The 19,950-nt window shown below is 48.2% G+C and overlaps 2 protein-coding genes across 2 annotated transcripts in view; one reads left to right on the forward strand and one right to left on the reverse strand.

The window, feature by feature from the left end:
- Positions 1-4,473: 4,473 nt before the first annotated feature.
- SPACA9 (sperm acrosome associated 9) lies at positions 4,474-8,438 on the reverse strand. The gene is made up of 3 exons (XM_054393629.1): positions 8,295-8,438; positions 5,398-5,600; positions 4,474-4,858 (listed from the first exon to the last, which is right to left on the reverse strand). The coding sequence occupies exons 1-3, from the start codon at positions 8,436-8,438 to the stop codon at positions 4,474-4,476; spliced, it is 732 nt and encodes a 243-aa protein (XP_054249604.1).
- Positions 8,439-10,004: 1,566 nt separating this feature from the next.
- The window catches only part of AK8 (adenylate kinase 8), an 88,415-nt gene continuing 78,469 nt past the window's right edge, over positions 10,005-19,950 (forward strand). Inside the window, exons 1-4 of the mRNA XM_054393257.1 lie at positions 10,005-10,082; positions 11,748-11,832; positions 15,334-15,383; positions 16,451-16,564. Coding sequence (XP_054249232.1) covers positions 10,005-10,082; positions 11,748-11,832; positions 15,334-15,383; positions 16,451-16,564 — 327 coding nt within the window. The remainder of the gene's footprint in view (positions 10,083-11,747; positions 11,833-15,333; positions 15,384-16,450; positions 16,565-19,950) is intronic.

Raw genomic sequence — 19,950 nt, forward strand, 5'->3', positions numbered from 1 at the left:
ATGGTGGTGTTGGGTTGATGGTTGGACTCAATGTCTCTTCCAACCCAAATAGTTCTATGATTCTAAGCTTATTTTATCAGAGGGAGTCAAAGCCTTTTTCTGCTGTGACAAACAAACTCAGTGATGACATCTGATATAATCCATCTGATACAATCCATCAGTTAACTGCAGACAGCTCAGCACTGCAGATGGCACTGACTGTGTAGGCTGGAGACTACACAGCAACCAGACAAATAGCTGAAAATGTCCCAGGCTGTTGTTTTCAGAGCTGGGGATGCTGTCAGAAGCTGGCCAGCTCACTCTGTCCCTGCTCTGCTGCTTTTCACTCCTGCACCCTGCCCAGCAGTCACTGCACACAGGAGGATGAGTTGTCAGAGCAGAGGGAACTCTGAGGCCATTTCACTGTAAGTTTAACCTACATGAAAATTGTTCTCTTGCTTTTTCTCTTTTCCAGACTGACAGCCTTGGCTTCACAGAATGTTAGGGGTTGGAAGAGACCTCTGGAGGTGGAGTCCAACTCTCCTGGCAGAGCAGAATCACACAGGAACACATCCAGGCAGGTTTTTAAAGTCTCCAGAGAAGGATGTGAACCTCAGTTCAGGACAGAGAAGCAGGAAATCTTAGGATTGTTTTGGTTGTAAAAGACTTCTAAGATCATTGAGTCCAACCATCAACCTAAGACCAGATGGCCTCAGGTTGTGCCAGGGGAGGTTTAGGTTGGACATGAGGAGCAATTTCTTCCTCTCAAGGGTTGTCAAGCCCTGGAACAGGCTGGCTAGGGCAGTGGTAGAGTCCCCATCCCTGGAGGGATTTAAAAGCCATGGAGATGTGGTGCTGAGGGCAGTGGTTTAGTAGTAGGCTTGGACTCAATGATCTTAAAAGTCTCTTCCAGCCTAAGTGATTCTGTGAATCTATGAAAGCAGCAGGGAGCAGCTGGCTTCTTCCTGTCCTGGAGAAACCTCTGGGGATCCCACCCTGCCCTGCCTCTGGCTCTGCGTGTGTGTGACAAACATCAAAAGCTCCTTGAGTCTGGGGATTGAGTGGAACAGCAGGAAAAGCTTTGCTGTTAAGGAGCATTTTCCCCCTGGTCACTGATGTGAGGGGTGCTGTGGGGCACGATGGGACTCACTGCAGCTGGGGCAAGCAGGACCAGGTGCTGGCCCCGGGTTCCCTCACCACTGGCCCTGCTGCTTCTTAACCACGGCCACTAGAGGCCCCACGAAGCTCATCACATCCCTCCACTGCAGCTTCAAGGACGCTTTGGGGATGCTGAGTTTTCCCCTCTCCCTCGAATCAGCCCCTCTCATTCTCTTAAGAGACCCCCACCAGCCCTGGCACTTGATCTGAACCTCCTGGGGTATGAGCTGTGCCCCATCCCCAGCCTGTGAGCTGCTGGAACCAGGTGTTTAACATACAGAGCATTTGGACCTGATTACCCTGATTGCCTGATTGATTTGGCCAGTGCCTGATTTGACCCTTAGCTGAGTCAAGGGGAGCACAGAGGTCATTTCCAGCCTGCAGATGCCAGGATTCTGTTGAGATCTACCACCAGCCCATGTCTCTAGCTGCAGCATTTCTTTCCTGGGCTAGCTGGCAGATCTCTAGGTAAGTCAGTCTGGTGCCCTGCCTGCTTTCTCAGTGTGGTACTTTGCCATTTTCTGCTCACAGAGGCTAAAGTGAAACTTTATTGCACTTTTGTGTTTGGCATTTACATCCTGTTTATGTAAATTCTTCAAACAGCTTGATTTGTAGTAGAGAAAAACAATTCATGCTGTATCTTTTTGTCTTTTGAAGTGTCCATCCACTCTGGAAGAAGAGAACTTGTATGGAAATTAAGTAATTTGTCTCAGTGGGTTTTTGTTTTTTCTTTGTGAGACTTCACTTTGCAGTCTTCCAACCAGACTCTGGTCTCATGTCATTACCAAACCTCAGACTGCAAGTTTTATGCATTCAGTTTTTCTGCTGGTGTCTTATAAAAATTTTGGCTGTGTAAGGCTGATGGAAAGGATAAAGGTAGGTTAGGAATTAGGAACTTATGAGAGCTGTTTCTTGCTGGTCAGGTACAAATGTCTAAGAGAGTTGGGGATATTCAGTCTGGAGGGGAGAAGGCTCTGAGAAGACCTTATTGTGGCCTTCCAGTATCTGAAAGGGGCCTGCAGAAAAGCTGGGGAGGGACTTTTTAGGATGTCAGGTAGGAATAGGACTGTGGGGAATGGAGCAAAACTAGAAATGGGGAGATTGAGATTGGGTGTCAGGAAGAGGTTCTTCCCCATGAGGGTGGTGAGACACTGGCACAGGTTGCCCAGGGAGTGGTAGAAGCCTCATCCCTGGAGGTTTTTAAGGCCACGCTGGATGTGGCTCTGGGCAACGTGATCTGGTGTGAGGTTGGAACTGGCAGGGGGGTTGGAACTGGATGATCCCTGAGGTCCCTTCCAACCCTGACAATTCTGTGATTAAATGGACAACCCCACTGGCACCTGGAACAGCAGAGGTGGGGAGGTGGTGGACAGGGTTTGACGTGGGACTATTCTGATAAGCAATTTGTGCTGTGAAAGTTGGAAGTGAACTTCAAACTGGAGGGGTAATTTTGGTCTCCTCAGAGCCTGCCTGTTCACATTTAAACTGTATGACAGGGTGAGGCTAGTTGGAAACCAGATCTGGGAGCAGTGTCCCTTGTGTCCCCTGCACTTGTCATCTTGTAGTCCACGTAGCATGTACTTGTTCTGAAAAACTTTCCAAGGCAGCAGCTGTCATGGCCTGCAGCATGAAACACAACAGGGCAGCTGCAAGCAGCTTTGGTTTTTCTGCCTGAAGCTGTCTCTGTAAGGGGACTCCCAAGTAAAGCCTGAGAGGTGAGTGCCACATTCTGCTGGCTGTGGCTCCAGTAGTGCCTCAAGAGCTTCTCTCTGTGACCCTGGCAAACTTTGTTGCCGTTTTGAGTTCACCAAGGTTTAATTCAGTTGGGTCATGAGGGCTCCTAAAAATAGGCTTCTGCTCCAGCATGGTTGGATGTGTTGCATTGCAGTACCAGTGGAGAGGGGGAAGGAAAGGAAGTGCAGGAGGAGTACAAATGCTCCTGAAAATACTTCCCATTTCCTGAGAGCCATCATTCCTTCCTGCTCTCCCTCCTCTATTAATCCTCCCTTCTTTTTTTTGACCACATTTTGGCAACAAGCAGTCATCTTAAGGCAAACACTTCCTCAATTTTAGCAAACTGAGCCAGGTATGCAAAGGGAAATGGAAATGGTTTATTTCAGGAGTGTCTTCCAGCAGGAAGCAAAGAACAGGAGCTAATTTGCCTGTGGGAGGGGAAAAGAGCAGTCAGATAGAGGGAAGGTACCACATTACCACATTGTTGAGATCTTAAGGCTCTAGTTAACAGTGCTTGAATAAAAGCACCACCAGAAAATGTCTATCAGCTCCAGGGACTCTACTGACCCTCCCTGAGCAGGCTGGAGAGAAAGCTGCTCCCAGCACTGGTGGAGAAGTCACTGTGCTGGAGCTGGGAAGTGCTGCTCCCAAAGCAGTGTGAGGCCCTTCCACATGCCCTGTGGTTTTAATGAGCAGAGCCTCACAACATCCTTGAAAGCCAGGCAAGCCAGATTCTCAGCTCAAAAGAGGGAGAGCAGAGACATTTTAATCTGCAGTTGGAAAAGGAATTAGCTGGAAGTGGCCACAGCTTTGCCACTCTCAGCTCCTGCCAGGTTCCCATGAATCACAGCTGCTGGGGATGACTTTGTTAGCTTTGCAGAGCTCTGGGGAAGGCAGAGGTGGTTTATTCAAGTTTGGATATTGTCAGTAAACCAAACTCAGTGCAAAATGAAGTTTGTTCTCCTTTCCATCTCCAGCAAAGGAATCTCAGAGGTGTGAGGGAAGATGTTGTGCTGGTGTGTACTGGTAATGGTGGGAGAACCTGCAAGAAGGATGCAGCAGAGCAGAGTTGGTGCAGCTAAAGCACGCTGAGCTTTTCTGTAGCCCATGGAATGGAAGGAAGACATCAGCAGTGTCCTGTAGACTTTGATTCCATGGTTCAAATAACCAGGGGCTGAGGGAGCTTTAGGGACGAGTCTAAATCTCAAGCACACGTCTGAGTCCTTTGCTGCTCTGCATCGTGTCCTCCAGACATGCAGGTTCTTCACACCTCCAGCTTGGAGTGAGTGTTCCTCAGAAGCAGTGCAAACCCCCCATTGCAGGTGTCTTCCCCAGGGTCAGAACCTGATTGCTCCTGACTGCTCCATGTTCTGTCTGCAGTGCTGGTCGGAGGGACCAGCTGTAGTGCTACAGCTACTTCTGTGGGCAGGAGAGTTTCCATCAGCAAGAGAAAGAGTTTGGATCTGCCCAAGGCTGCTTACAGGGCTAACTCTTCAGAAAGGGGACTTGGAGGACAGGAAAGGTCTCCACTATTCATTTCACTGTCTTTAATTAGCCACCTGATGGAAGGTGGCAAGCAGAAGATGCATGAGCTTGGGTCCTTTAAAAGGCATGTCTGCCTGGAGGCTTCCAGGGACCTTTACGCTTCCCACTGTCATGTTGTGTCTCATGTAGGTGCTTCTTCTGGCCATGCTTACTCCCCTGCCCCTCTGCATTAGCTTTCTTACTAGTTGAGGTCTGAGCTTCAAGGTGTGGAGAAGGTGGTGTTTGGGAAATGGCTGCCCTAGCTGGTGCCTCCTGGGCTGCCCTTGGCTCAGAGGCAGCACTCCCACCACTCACATTGTGCAGCCTTTCCCGTGGCAGCTTCTCAACGTGGGCTACCCACTCCTTCATGTAGTCTAGAACGATGGGGATGAGGCTCACCACACCTCCATAGTGATTCTTTGCTTCATTGCAGCTCAGGTGGTTCACAACATCGTGAGGGTATCTATGGGACAGAAGCAGCAAACAAGTGGCCTAGGCAGTGGCAGCAATGCAGTGCTGGTGACCCCACAGGGCCACCCTCAGCCCCCCTGGCAAGGGCAGAAACATGTGGCTGGCCAGGCCCCACAGCCAAAAGGCATGGAGAGAACTGCATCTGGAGTAACAAGTCCTGTCCAACAGGACAGCCTGTCCTGGCTGCTGGGCTCCCTCTGGAAGAGCTCAGGAGCACAGACACTTGACCCACAGAAAGCAGCTCCATGCAGAGCAGGGATAGGAGGAAGGGGGAGTTAAATCTGCCTGAGTGTGCCAGGGTGCTCACCTGCCCTCTGTGCCCTCCACCAGGGAAAAGAACCAACAACCAGCCCTCTTTGTGGCAAGGGAGGCTGGTGATGTTTTCCCAACAGCTGGAACAGCAAACTGGGCAGCACCTGGTACCCTCAGGAAACCCAGAAAGGTGTTGCAAGGGAGCTGATGGAGAAGTCAAGAGGGAGTGTGGGTTCTGACAGCCCTCCAAAGGCACTGAGCTGCTGAAGAAGCCCTTACTTGGCTCGGATGCTGCTCAGGTCGTTGCTGTGGCTAAGGAGCAGCTTGCACCTCTCCAGAATGTCCCTGGTGGTGTTGTTATCAGAGTACATCTTCTCCAGCATGTTGCAGAGGTTGCTGAGATCACTGCAGATGCTTAGGAACAAGGTGAGGATGCGTCTGTCTGTGGAGTTGTGACAGTGATGGTCCATGTAGTTCTGTACCTGTGCACAGGGAGAGATGGGGTCATGCCTGTCAGATAGCATTGAACTTGTGCTGCAGAGCTGGTGAGGGAGGAGAAGCTGCTTCCTCTTGTGACTCTCTAGGGTGAGCCAACATGGATCTGCAGCACATGACAGGTAGTGACATTTCTAGAGCAGGTCTGAGACATTTGCTTGTCATTCATCATGGCTGAAGAGGATTAGGGTGATGGATCTGCTCAGCAGCACCCCAGTGAGCCTTGAATCCCTTCTGAAGAAGGTGTAGGAGTAGCACAGCCAAAACCACAGCCCTGCAGGAAGGGGTTGAATGTGAGGTGGTGGAGTCTCCATCTCTGGAGACATTCAGAACCTGCCTGGATGTGCTCCTGTGAGCACTTCATTCCTCTAAGTGAAGCTGCCTTGGCAGAGGGGTTGGACTCAATCTCCAGGGATCCCTTCCAACCCCTAATAATCTGTAGTTTTGTGATCAGAGTTTTGTGTCTGCTCTGAGCTGGGCACCCACTGCCATGGCTGATGAGTTAGAGTGGGAGGTGAGAGCAGCAACCAAACTGGGACTGGAAGGTCCCTGTCTGTGGTGGGGGGAGGTTGGAACTAGAGGATCTTTAAGGTCCCTTCCCACCCAGACCATTCTGTGAGTCTGTGACTGGTTTGGAGCAGTGAGCTTGCATCATTCATTCTTTGTGGTTCTTCATTTGGCACCACTGGATGTGGTTTCAGTTGCAGATGTGACTTCAAACTAAACCTATTTAACCTCAAAATGTCCTTCCTAACCTGTTCTAGCAATGAGAGTCATTTGTTTGCCTGGAGCATTTTTGCATGGTGTGGCATGACAAAATGTTATGCCAAGGAATTCAGGATCTTCTCCCCAAAAATCACGGGCACTTCAGCCAGGAGTGGTTGGAATATAAACCCCTGAGCTGTGGCTGGCAGTCAGAGCTGGGCTCCAACACCCTCAGTGCTTTCTGTAAGATGTGAAGGCAGGACCAAAGTAGCTGTTCCAGCTGTACAGCTGCTGCATACAGAAAAGCCACACTCTGTGCTTGGGTAAATTCTCAGCAGGTTTGCAAGGAAAAATAAAAAATGGCCCCTAAGGGTCCATTTCCACCACAGCTTCCTCCTTCCATGCTGCTTGCTCAGCCTGGTGTCCTTGTGAGTGGCAGGATTGTTTGTTGCTGCTGTGAGCAGAAATAGTCCTGAAGAGAATAGCATTTTAGTCTGGATGGTCACCAGTGGGACCACAGGAATTCTCTTGGTCTACATCAGCCACAGAGTTCATGAAGCCACACAACCAGGATGGGGGACCAGGACTAGAAGAAGGAAGCTTGCAGTAGCCAAAGTGGTGACGAGCAGTTGACCTGCAGCCAGCAGAGCTCAAGGGCAGCCTCTGCACTGGGTGATGCCATGACCACAGCCAGGGACTCATGGGGGGCTGAATACTGCCCAGGAATATGGTGGAGACCCCTCCCTGCAGGCACTCAAGGTCAGACTTGATGTGGCCCTAAGCAGCCTGATCTAGCTGGAGGTGTCCCTGTTCACTGCAGCAGCCTTGGACAAGATGACCTTTGAGGAGACACCTTCCACTAGCCCAGGTTGGTCATGGCCTCATCCAGCCTGGCCTTGAACACCTCCAGGGAGGGGGCATCCACAACCTTCCTGGGCCAACCTGTTCCAGTGTCTCCCCACCTTCACTGTCAAGAATTTCTTCCTAATCTCCAGTCTCAATCTGCCCTCCTCAAGCTTCAATCCATTCCTTCATGTCACTGCTGAAGTTGTTGCCTATGAGGTGCTACCTCCATGGGTGCTGCCAAGAGGCAGAGCCCAAGCTTGCTCAGTGCACTGAAATATTGGCACCTTTTCATGTCCTACACCAGCTCAATGCCTCTTTCTGGAGGAAGTGGTTCAGTGTTGCCATGATCCTCTTTGATGTTAGGAGCAAAGCCCTTCTATTAGAGGGAGTCAGTCCTTAGAAAAGAACCACCTCACTCCTCTGTCCTAATCCTAACAGCAATTTGCTTTTCACCCTGCCTTTGGCATCCCCTGGGGTTTGTGCCTGGCTTCTGCTCTCTGATACCCACAGTTCTAATTTGATTTAGATCTTTCCTTCCCCCTCTGCCTGCAGGTGGTCTAACTTCTTCACACTACTTAAACCATCCCATGTTATAAAAATTCCAAGACAATTCACTTACCAGCCCAGAAAAACCCAAGCCCACTTGGGAGGCTGAGCCCTCAATCCATCATCCTCCCTCTGTTGTAACACAGCCATTATTTTTAATAAGCACTATAGAAAGATACAGCAGCAGCAGCAGTACCAGGGGGAAGAGGCAAGCATGCTGGTTACTACAAGTTAAGGATTACAGATTCCATGTGTGGCTGGGGAAGGAGGCTTGGTTTGATGGTTTTCTTGTCTCCTGTATTTCTGGCTCCACCTCAGCAGCAAGACAAGGCTCTTTAAATCATGAAGTGCTGCTCAGCAATCAAATTCCTTTCTCTGTCAACAGGATGGCCTAACACAGGCATTTCTTTCCCCTGCTTAATCTGTCACTAGTTTGCAGAGTTAAATGTTACCAGGGAGGGTTTTTTGTTTTTTTTTTTAAGCAAAAACATTTATTCAGCCCTGAGCTTAGACCCAGGTGTGTGACAGCACCACATCAGTCCCTGCTCTCCTCAGCAGAGGCCTTGGTGCTGGAGAGATTGTACCTGGCTGATGCTTGCCACAGGTCTGATCATGTCATGTGCAGCCTCTCGGGTGTGTTGCAGTGCTCCAATAAATGTAAACTGCTGCTGCAGGAAGAGTTTGTACTTCTGCTCTATGTTTCTTAGAGCTTCTGCTACCTCCTTCATTTTATCTCCTCCTGGATTTGGGGAGAGAAGGGAAAGCTGCTTTTTAGAAATTATGCAATTGTACAGAACTCTGTTTTCTCACCTGAGTTGAAATTGTGTAGGTTAGTGGAAAACTTTTAGAAAGGGAAAAAGGAAAAGAAAGGGGGGGGGGGGGAAGAAGAAAGAAACTGTATTGTGTCAGAGCTCTGCACTCCCAGAGCCCCAGGCAGTAAGTCAATGAGGTAGTAATGATGCTGCAAAAAGAGGTAGAGAACCCAGAGGGGCTCACTGACAATCAGCCACCATAAACCCAAGTGGGTCTATTGTAAACATAATGGAGCAATGCATCAAACAGGCTGCTCTGGAGGGGCTGAGGGAAGCAGTGGCTGCTCTTATCTCTCTAAAGCTATTGCCCAAGTGGCTTAAACACTCACATTAAATCCATCCAGCTTGACAGGCAGCCCTGGGGACATTAAAGACGAGTGTGACCTGCAGCTCCAGGAAGGAGCTCTTGTCCCTCTGTTCTGCCCTACTGAGGCCACAGGTGGAGTGCTGGGTCCAGTTCTGGGCTCCCCAGTTCAAGAGAGATAGGGAACTACTGGAGAGAGCCCAGAGGAGGCAACAAAGTTGCTGAGGGGCCTGAAGCATCTCTGTGAGGAAGAAAGGCTGAGAGCCCTGGAGTTGTTGAACCTGGAGAAGAGCAGCCCCAGAGGGGATCTGCTCAGCGTTCAGCAAGAGCTAAAGGGTGAGGGGCAAGAGGATGGGGCTGGGCTCTTTTCAGTGGTGCCCAGTGACAGGACAAGGGGCAGTGGGTACAAACTCTAAGCTAGATGGTTCTATCTGAACAGGAGGGAAAGCTTCTTTGGTGTGAGGGTGCTCTCCCTAGAAGGAGACTCCACAAACTGGAACCCAGGAAGTTCCACCTCAACAGGAGGAGAAACTTTTTGGTGTGAGGTGCTGAAGCCCTGGAGCAGGCTCCCAGTGAGGTTGTGGAGTCTCCTTCTCTGGAGCCATTCCAACCCCTCCCGGGCCATTGTGATCCTGGGCAAGCTGCAGTGGGTGCCCTGCTTCAGCAGGAGAGTTGGACTGGATGATCCCCAGAGGTTCCTTCCTCCCCCACGGTGCTGGGATTCTGCATCACGGCCGAGCAGGGGCAGCTCGTGGCCGTGCTTAGGCCCGGCGCTGCCCGCCCCAGGGGCGCTCGTCGTTCCCCGCTCCGGTGGAAGCCTGGCCTGCACCACCCTCCTCCACGACCTTCCCCCCGCCAAACAGTGTTTCCCCGCCCGCCCCAGGGAGCTCCGCAGGCTCCCCACGCCCTACCGGCCAGCACAGCCCGGCGGATGTGCAAGGGGGGGTAGCAGCAGCCCGGCAGAGGGGCCGGTGTGGGCAGCGGCAGACAGGGCTCCCCGGGGAGTCCCGGTGAAGCGATTCCGTCTCCCTGGCAACGGAGCTGACATCGCTGTTCGATAACGTCACGCCGCTGTTCGGCGAACGCGGCGCACCCCGAGCGGGGCGGGGCTTTCTATCGTGTCGCGACGTGATGACGTCATTCCTAGCAACGCGTCCGTGCTGGTTGCTAGGGGCGCCATGGACGCCCCCGCCCGGCCGTGGCCGCCGCCGCTGGGCTCCTACGCGGAGGAGCGGGAGTTGTTCCAGCTCCTGCAGGTGAAAGAGCCGCGCCTGTCCCCACCATCTCCTCCGGGGCGCGGGGGTGGTATGGCGGGGCATTGAGGGGCACGGCGAGCGCCGTCCTGCTCCGTTGCGGGGAGCCCGGTTTCCTCCCGGATTCCATCCCGCGGTGCTGCTCGGGGGGGAAACCCGAACCAGGAATGGGGTAGCGCCTGGGAAAAGCGAGCAGCACCGCGGCCAGTTATCACCGCGACCGGTGCCGGGCTCACCTGGACAGGCGGGGGCGGGCGGCCCCCGTGGGAAGGAAGGGCACCAGCTGAGAGCTCTCTTAGTTAATTAACTTCTTTTAACGAGAGCCTGAAAATTACCAGTGCTCACACATAGTAGTTTTTGCAGGAGGAAAGGGCAGGCTGTAGAAGAAAGATGCGTGAAAGAATGGTTCGTGAAAGGAAAGGCTTGGCAGGACGGGGGGAGGAGAAGGAGGCAGAGAAGGAGAAGGAGGCGGCAGTAACAGATAAAGCGCAGGAAAAGCCGCGGTGAAGGTTTTTGCCCTTCCTGAGACAGCTGGTGAGGTGACCGCCGCCTTGCAGCCCCTTCCTCAGCGCGATCCTCTTCAAGCGGTTCCTGCCGCTGCTCTCGGGGCTGTTCCGCGGAGACTGGGGTCACGAATAAACCCCCCTCCGCGGAGGGGGCTCGGGGCGTAGCAGGGCTGGGGTCCTGCCTTAGCAAAAGGTAGGTTTTGTTCTGTGAGTTTGGGACAAGGCGTTTTGTTGAGCGTGCGGAGGTTTGTGTGAGGGACTAAGCGTTACGGAGCTGTTCTGGCAGGAGAATTTGTTAGGGCAGCTCCCCTTGTACTCATAACTCTTGATGTTATAAAGCCTTTTTCACTGGAAGACACGCAAATGTTTGTTTTACTTTGTCTTGTTTATTTTTCGTCCTATTTTTTGTTTGTTTGTTTTTTCATGTAACTTCAGGGCCATTTACCATAACCACTGTGGCATAACATTTAAGGTTTTAACATCAGTACTGTGTTTTGCAAGCCAGGAGACACTTAATTCAGCTACAGAACCTCCTTACAGTGCACAAAACACTTCTAGGATTTACTCAGAATCTTGTTTGCATGCTTCAGCTTTATTATAGCAACCTAATGGCACAAACAAACCCCAGCGTGAAATTATTGTCCTAAACATAAACACTTGCAAAACCCAAACTGTGAAAGCTAAAAGGAGAGCCAAAACGTGAACCTCCTCTAGGAATTAATTGAGCTGCTTGTGTGAAATTTGAGTCTGTGAAAGGGGCCTTAAGAAATAAATCAGCATTTACTTGTAGTGATAGGACAAGAGAGAATGGATTGAAGCTTGAGGAGGACAGATTTGGACTGGAAATTAGGAAGAAATTCTTTAAGGTGAGGGTGGGGAGATGCTGAAACAGGTTTTCCAGGGCAGTTGTGGATGCCCCCTCCCTGGAGGTGTTCAAGGCCAGGCTGGATGAGGCCTTGAGCAACCTGGGCTGGTGGAAGGTGTCCCTGCCCATGGCAGGGGGCTGGAATTAGATGACCTCTAAAGGTCCCTCCCAAACCATTCTATGAATCTATAAATGTAAAAACTCTTTAAGATCCTCACAGCACTGCTGTAAAACTCCAACCTATCACAGCTGCCTGGCTGCCACATTTTCCTCTAACTCTGTCCTATTTCTTTTCAGAACATGCTTGAAGAACTCTTAATTCATAAGCCAGCTGATCCCATTCAGTTTATGATAGACCATTTAAAGCAGAACAAGGATGATGGTAAGTCCAAACGAAGACACCAGAAACAGTTCCACTCCTGATTTGTAAGCAGCTGTGCTTTGCTTGGCAGATGATGGATAAAACTTTTCTGGCTGTCTCTTGGTGGGGAGGTGGTGGTGGGGGAAAGATTAAAAATCAAATAGGAAAAGGTGAGCATTTTGGAATAGTTACAGGTAAGCTGCTTTTAATGTCTTTTTTTTTTTTTTTTCAGTGGGTAATCTAATAAAAAATGCACTTTAACAGTTATAACAATGAAACCCTCTAAGGGAATAACAAAGAGTTCTGGTGTATCAATTATTAATGCCTTCTGTGCCCCATCTGATATTTCCTGTTGTCTTTAAGCTCGCTAATTACTCCTTTTGTCAGGTGTAAATTTGCTCTCCTATTCTACCTGGGCTGGCAGATTTTATGCTTCTTTTTCTTTTCTTTTTTTTTCTTTTTTTTTTTTTTCTCCTTTGTTTTGTTATAGTTAGTTACTGGCTGCTGCTAATGAGTTGAGTTCCACTGCTCAGTGGCACCTCAGCTAAGGAGCAGTGAGCACGTCTGGGAAGTGGAATAGGAAGCCTCTATTCCATGCAAGCAAAGCAATGTAGGCTCAATCAAATGATTTGATTTACAAACTGTTCACCCTTAGGCAGATTGCATTTGGATGTGCATGATGGAACTACGGTTTCTGTTCTGCAGGAGCTGTCAGGGAGAGCTGGTGTCACGTTGCTTTGATGTGCCTTTAAAAACCACAGTAAACCATTATCACAGAACTACAGAATGGGTTTGGAAGGGACCTCATAGATCATCTGCTCCAACCTCCCCACCATGGGCCAGGGACACCTCTCAACTAGACTCAACTGCTCAAGGCTTCATCCAACCTAGCCTTGAATACCCCCAGGGAGGAAGCAGCCACAAGCTCCCTGGGTAGCTTATTCCAGAGTGTCACCCCTCTTGTGCTGAAGAACTTCTTCCTCAGCTCCAGTCTAACCCTGCTCTGCCTCAGCTTCAAACCATTCCCCCTTGCCCTGCCTCCAGACACCCTCACGAAAAGTCCCTCTGCAGCCTTCCTATAGGATCCCTTCAGGTACTGGCAGGCAGCTCTTAAGGTCCCCCTGGAATCTTCTCTTCTCCAGGGTGGTGGTTGGACTCAAATGATCTTAGAAGTCTCTTCCAACCAAAACAATTGTGTAACATGTGTGTAACATGTGGCCATGGCACTTCTGGGACATGGTTTAACGACCATGGTGGTCTTAGGTTGAGGGTTGGACTCTATGATCTTAGAGGTCTTTTCCAACCCAAACAATTCTATGATTTCAAAATGGAAGGAAATATGATTTCTTACCAGAGGAGAAGGCATTTCCTAGATTTTTCCTGACTTTGTTTAGCTGCTGGTTCAGCCTCCCAGCCCTAACCCCTGCCTAGTTCCTGATGGGGAGCAGGTTAAACATTACATACAGCAGCGTCCTGCTTGTGCCCTGGTGTCGTCTGTTTGGGGAGGGCTCTTTAGAAGAGTCTTACAAGTGTGCAAATGAGGAAATCGGTGAATGAGGCTGCCCCATCTGCTGCCAGCCACTAAGCAGAGAGAAAAAGCAGATTTAGTACAAAGTGAGCATTTACAGTAGCCCTGGGCAATATTAAAGCACGAAGCTGCTGCCTAGAATGGGGATGTTGCGTTTCTTTATCAAACGTTTGTCCAAGAAAGCTGTGTATTAAAGCTTCAATACCTAAGGGTTTTTCTTGTGAATTTTAAATCACTCTCCTAGTTAAACCTCAAAAGGATCTGTGGATGGAAAGGGTTGGTGTGTGTGTGTTTTTTTTTTTTTATTTTCTTTGAAGTGGTTTGAAGAAGTTGATTAGTGTTGGCACCCCAGCACTCTTTTATGACGCTGTTTATAAATAATTCCTGAGGACCAGGCTGCAGTTTCAAGGTGTTAGATTAAAAAAAACAAAAAAAAAAAAAAAAAAAAAAAAAAAAAAAAAAAAAAAAAAAAAACAAACCCAACCACCAAACCCAACCAAACCCCCAACCACCCACCCTAGGATTTAATCACATTACAGCTGCAAGAAATTAGGTGCTAAAAAACAGCTGATGTAGCCTTTTAAAGTCTTCTTTTCTATGTTGTGTACCAGTTCTGTTACGCTTGCAAGAACTGAGAAGGGAGGGGGAGGTCCTTTCTTAAAGCTTCCAAGTCAGGCAACTTTGTCAAGATGAATCTGTAATTTGGGGTTTGTGTGTGTTTAATCATTGCACCTGCCCAATGACTGTTCGGTGCATGGAAGGCCTCATAAAAATACAGCCCACATCCTTGCCTGTCTGCTGCCGTCAGACACTCTCTCCCTTGCTTAGCAAGAGCTGAAGAGGTTCTGGGGTGAGTAGATGCCTCCTGTGTTACTCCCAGTTAATGCTCATCAGTCCTTGCTGTGTACAGTCTGGATTGGTTTGGTTGGTTGTTTGTTTGTTTGTTTTTTTTTTCCTGAGGTAGAGGAGTGGGGGGAAACATCAAAGATATTAATTTTGAACTGTCAGCTTGAGGGATTGCAGCCCAGGATGTGCTCATGGAAAAGTCCCAAATTCTTTCCTAAGAGTTACTCCATTTCCCCTGGTTTGTCTTGCTCTGATTCATTCCCAAGGAAGCTCACAAAGGTGATGCCTTAGATGAAGAATTCCTCAGAACTGGGATGCATTTTTCCCACCTCACCCCCTCAGGGAAAGGAGAGGGACATGCAGGAGAGAAACACAAGAGCCAGAAAGGAAGAAAAGTATTTGCAACGATGAGTAGAAAAACTGAAGGTAGCTGTCAAGGATGGTGGTGAGAAAGGGTTTGGTTTTGGAGTATCTAAATCATCCCTGAACCCTGACACAACCCATTTAGATGAAACTAAAAAGTGAAATTATTTTTTGGGGTGTGTGATGAGAGCTAAAAGCTCTGCCAAAGTAAAAAGCTGTTCATGTTGTGTAAGGGAAATAGCTCGAGAAGTCCAATCTCAGCCATTCTGTTATGCTCATATTCTGTTATCATAATATTATGCTAATTAGTCACTTTTCAACAGTCCTGTCCTGCCTGTGCAAGCTAAAATATTTTTTTGTCTTTCATCACAGAATGGGTTAGGTCTAAAGCAATGATTTGGGAATAAAAGACAAACTCAGCTAAGGAAATGTTGATGGCTTGTGCTGTGGTTCACCCACTGAACTATCTAGCCATGTGCTTGAATGGATCGAAATATATTTGTATAGATCTCCCATACCTCTCTAAGGGACATGTTTGTGTAGTCAGAGTATTAATCTTGCTGACCATGGAAATTCAAGGAAGACCCAGCTGGCACTGACTTAGTGCTCCCCATTTTCCCCTCTCCCCACAGTGGAGCCCAATCCTGAAGTCTCCATTTGGGCAGATTTCCAGCTGAAGTAGCGGTTTCGTTGTGATTCCATGTAGATTATGCAATGCAACAGTGGGGAACTGGTTGGGAGTTTGCTCTTCTGCATGCTGATATTCCCAAATTCTTGTTTCATAGCTCCAAGGATTTGTGTACTTGGTCCACCTGCTTCTGGGAAAACTACAGTTGTAAGTAGACTACCTTCAGACTTCTGATGTTGTCCGCTTACCTTTTGACTCCCTGCTGAGCTCACTGCTTGTGTGGATTGTGTTCTGGGGAAATAATTTTGAGAATTATCTCAGGGATAGAAAAGCAGAGGGCAAGTGGAAGGGTGGAATTCCTAAGGGATACACTTGTGTATTGCACTAGAGAACCACAGAAATGTTCAGGTTGGAGAGGACCCTTGGGATCCCCAAGTCCAACCAATAATCTTTCTCTACAAAATTCACCTCTAATCCATGTCCCCAGAGCACCACATCCAAATGACCTTCAAACATATCCAGGGTTGGTGACTCAGCCCCCTCCCTGGGCAGCCTTTTCCAATGCTTGACCACACTTTGTGTGGAAAAAAAAAAAAAGAAATTTCCTAGTGTCCAGTCTAAACCTACCCAGTCACAGCTTGAGGCTGTTCCCTCTTTTTCTGTCACTAATTACCTGTGAGAAGAGTCCAGCACCAACATCTCCACTGAAGTGAGCCCTGCAAGAACTCAGCTGGTGGTAGTGATGCTGCTGTAATGCAGCAGAACTCTGCCTGCCTGCCTTGTTTCCCCAGCTTTTCAGCAGGACTAATTAACTGGGAGGAGTACCACAGTCACACAATGGTGGACTGCTCCAGCTGCATGGCCACTTATCCATCACCTCCACTGGTACCACTTGATTGCAAAGGTCCAAGCTGTACGTGAAGCACAGAAAAAGCTGACCACAGCAAGAGCAGAGGATGGTGGTGTGTGCATGCTGGGAGGAAAGCTTTCTTCTTCCAAATCCATGTTACAGTACAGCAGATGAAAAAGATCCTACTCAAAGCTCTAGGCTCTTAAACAGCTCTGTAAGAAGCTGCTTACAGCTACACAGATAATCTGCAAGGCTGGGAAAATGTTTTCTTTTCTGCAGCTTCTGAAAATAAAAAACAACCAAACAAAAAAACCCCAACAAAACCAAACCTTCATTTTCTTTCCAGATAGTTCAACCTGTATGTTTGTTTTTTGTTTTTGTTTTTTTTTTATTTACTTTTCTCTTTCTTCCTTTCTTTCATCAGGCAATGTGGCTTTGTAAACGCTTGGATGCTGTACATATCTCTCAGGAGACTTTGTTATTCAAGGAAATATTAGCAGTGACAAAAGAAGCAAAGGCATATAAGGAGAGAAAAGAGGTAAGAGAATATAGTGATAGTCATTCTCATTTCACAGAAGAGGAATTAGTTTGCATTCCCTGCTTTTGAGTTGAGGAGATCAGAGTAAATCCTCTGCTGTCTGCAGTGGTTTGTAGATTGGTTTGTGTGTTGGTAGGTACAGAGTCCTTCAGAGAAGGGCAACCTCTGGAAAATAAGGAATGAACAAAGATGAAGATCATAGAATCATAGAATTACAGAATCATAGAGTGGAAGGGGTTGGGAGGGACCTCTAGAGATTGAGTCAACCCCTCTGCCAAAGCAGGATCACCCAGGGCAGGTCGCACAGGAATGCATCCAGACAGGGCTTGAAGGTGTCCAGGGAAGGAGACTCCACAACCAGTCTGTTCCAGGGCTGTGTCACTCTCACAGCAAAGAAGTTACTCCTCATGTTGAAGTGGAACTTCCTGGGTTCTAGTTTGCACCCCTAGCCCCTTGTCCTGTCACTGGGCACCACCAGAAAGAGCCTGGCACCTTCATCTTGAAACCCGCCCCTCAGGTATTTATAGGCATTAATCAGATCCCCTCTCAGCTTATTCTTCTCCACACTAAGCAGCCCCAGGGCTCTCACTCTTTCCTTATAGATGTTCAAGTCCCATCACCATCCTTGTAGCCTCTGTTGGACCCTCTGCAGCAGATCTCTGTCTTTGTTGAACTGGGGAGCCCAAAACTGGACACAATACTCCAGATGTGGTCTCACCAGGGCAGAGCAGAGGGGAAAGAGAACTTCCATAGATCTGCTGGACCTCCTTTGGTTCTTGGGTCTGAAAATTATCAAACCCAATCAGTGAGTAAAGTTTGGAGAGGCTTTGAGCAATGTGCTTAAAGATCTGAGAGGAAAGAGTTCATTGACCTGACTGAACCTGGCAAGAAGGTTTGCTTCTGGCTGGGCTGATAGCAAATGATTCTTTGTGGAGAAGATGTACTTTGAAATCTTGGTTCTAATTATTCAAGATTGTTTTGCTAGGTTTCACTCATTCCATCTTGGAGGGGGAGAATTTAAAACAAAAATTCCCTTTGGTTTAATTACTGTAATTATTACCATATCTCAGACTATCCAGATGCACTTTCAAGAGTGGCCTTTTGGGCTTACTTGATTTAAAAAGATGGATGGTGCAGAAGATGAAAGTCAAAAATGTCAAGGCTAATCAGGTAGCAAAGGAGTGCCTGAAGAGCAGGAAATGGTGGTGCTTTAGTGCTGAGCAGTTTGCTTTGGCTTTGAGATGTTAGATTCACTAAGTTGGTTCTGTTGTTCTTTGTACCAGCTCGATTCGGTTCTTTTCTATCAGTTGGATTCTTCAGTGTAGCTCCTGAAACTAGGAGGGAACTCCTTGCTTCCTCTCAATCAATGCAAGCTTTGCAATGCCTCCAAATGTAGCCAAATTGTCATCTCAAGAGCTCTGTTTCCCCTTGCTGACCCACGTCTGCTGGCTAAACCTCCTGCTGCTGTTAGCTGAGCTCTGGGTCTGCTGCAGCAAGAGGTAAACTTGACTCCACCAGCATACATAAGATCCATTAGCACTGATAGGGTTTGAATGTCTCTCCAGGAGCAGAACAATAGCTGTCTCTACTACCTCTGATCCAAGCAGGGCATTAAAAAGTTGCAGTCCTGGCCAAAGCAATTTAATAAATGGAAAGAGGAAAAAGCAGGACTGAAGATGGTGCTTATGGAAGTCTGGTGTGGAGATCACATAACGCAATTTGATGTTGTTGGAGGAACATTTCATGTGTATAAGGTTGCTGTGGCTAAATAACCCAATGCTAAATGTCATGGAATCATGGTTCTGGTTGGAAAATCCCTTTAAGCTCATCCAGTCCAACCGTTCTCTATCTCTACCAAGCCTGTACTAAACCATGGCCCTCAGCACCACAGCTCTGCCTCTTTTCAACACCTCCAGGGATGGGCATTCAATCACCTCCCTGGGCAGCCTGTTCTGGTCTTTGAGAATCCTTTCAGTGAAGAAGTTTCTTCCAACATCCAGTGTAAACCTCCCCTGGTGCAACCTGAGGCCATTTCCTCTCATCCTTTCACTCCTTGCTATGAAGAAGAAACCAAACCCCACCTCACTACAACCCTGATCATTTTTAAGTGAGTAGGTCAATGTCACTAGATCTGGGCAAACACCATGAAAAGGTCTGCAAATGTTTGCTCACATAGATTGAGACTGGAGATTGGGAAGAAATCCTTTGCAATGAGGGTGGGGAGACACTGGAACAGGTTGCCAGGGAGGTTGTGGATGGCTCCTCCTTGGGAGGTGTTCAAGACCAGGGTGGATGGGGCCTCAAGCAACCTGGGCTAATGGATGGTGTCCATGCCTAGTGCCAGGGGCTTGGAACAAGATGATCTTGAAGGTCCCTTCCAACCCAACCCATTTTATGAATCTGGAGCCAAACTTTCACTTCATTTGTCTTCTCTCCCAGTAAAATTGAGAGCATTTGAGCTTTCCTGGCAGAAGAATTCATGGAAGATGTCTTTAAAATAGATGATTGTTTCTCTGAGGCTCAATTTTAAAGCTGGGCAGGCAGTGATTCACTAACACACCCCTGACTACTTCCTAACGAGCCCAGCTCGAGTAGGGGGATGTTAAATATTGACTGTTCAAAAGCAAAATGCAAACATTCTGCATGGAAAAAATAGTCCAAAAGAGAAGTCAAATGTTTTTGAATGTTTAATACATTTGAAGAACCATGAGCTCCCAATAAATATTCCATGAACAGAAAAAGAGGCTACATTTTGGGATAAATCATTGCAAATTACTCCCTCATCTCTAGTTATTATAATGTTAATCAGAAGCACCTTCAGGTTTTGCCTATAGTGAAGCCTAATGATGAGCTCTTGCATGTTTCACTTTTCCTCTTAACTGGATAAAATGAGAAGTTGAAATAACTGAAAATTGTGGGTTTGTGGGATGGGAGTGCACTCAATGCTGAATTAAATTGCAGGTGAGGTGTTTGCATACGACCTAATGACTTCAAACTGCTCTGGAGCTGCATCCTAGATTCACAGAATGCTTTGGGTCAGAAGGGACCTTAAAGAGCATCCAGTTTCAACCCCTCTGCCATGGGTAGGGACACCTTCCACTAGACCTCCTTGAATACCTCTAAGGAGGGAGCATCCACAACCTCCTTGGCAGCCTGTTCTAGTGTCTCCCAGCCCTCACTGTGAAGAATTTCTTCCTTATCTCCAGTGTAAATCTACCTTCCTCAAATTTCAATCCATTCCCTCCCATCCTATCACTGCAAGCCCTTGTCAAAAGTCCCTCCCTCTTCTTGTAGCCCCCCTTCAGGTACTGGAACCCAGAACCCTCTCCAGGCTGAACAGCCTCAGCTCCCTCAGAATGGTTGGACTTATTCATCTTAAAGGTCTT

This window comes from Indicator indicator, chromosome 28, assembly GCF_027791375.1.
Source record: "Indicator indicator isolate 239-I01 chromosome 28, UM_Iind_1.1, whole genome shotgun sequence".
NCBI lineage: Eukaryota > Metazoa > Chordata > Aves > Piciformes > Indicatoridae > Indicator > Indicator indicator.

Coding starts and splice junctions, on each gene's coding strand:
- SPACA9 (XM_054393629.1), bottom strand. CDS start 8,438: ATGAAGGAGGTAGCAGAAGCTCTAAGAAACATAGAGCAGAAGTACAAA. Junction 5,601..8,294: donor CTGTGGCAAGCATCAGCCAG/GTACAATCTCTC, acceptor CCCTGTGCACAG/GTACAGAACTACATGGACCA. Junction 4,859..5,397: donor CTGAGCAGCATCCGAGCCAA/GTAAGGGCTTCT, acceptor TCTGTCCCATAG/ATACCCTCACGATGTTGTGA.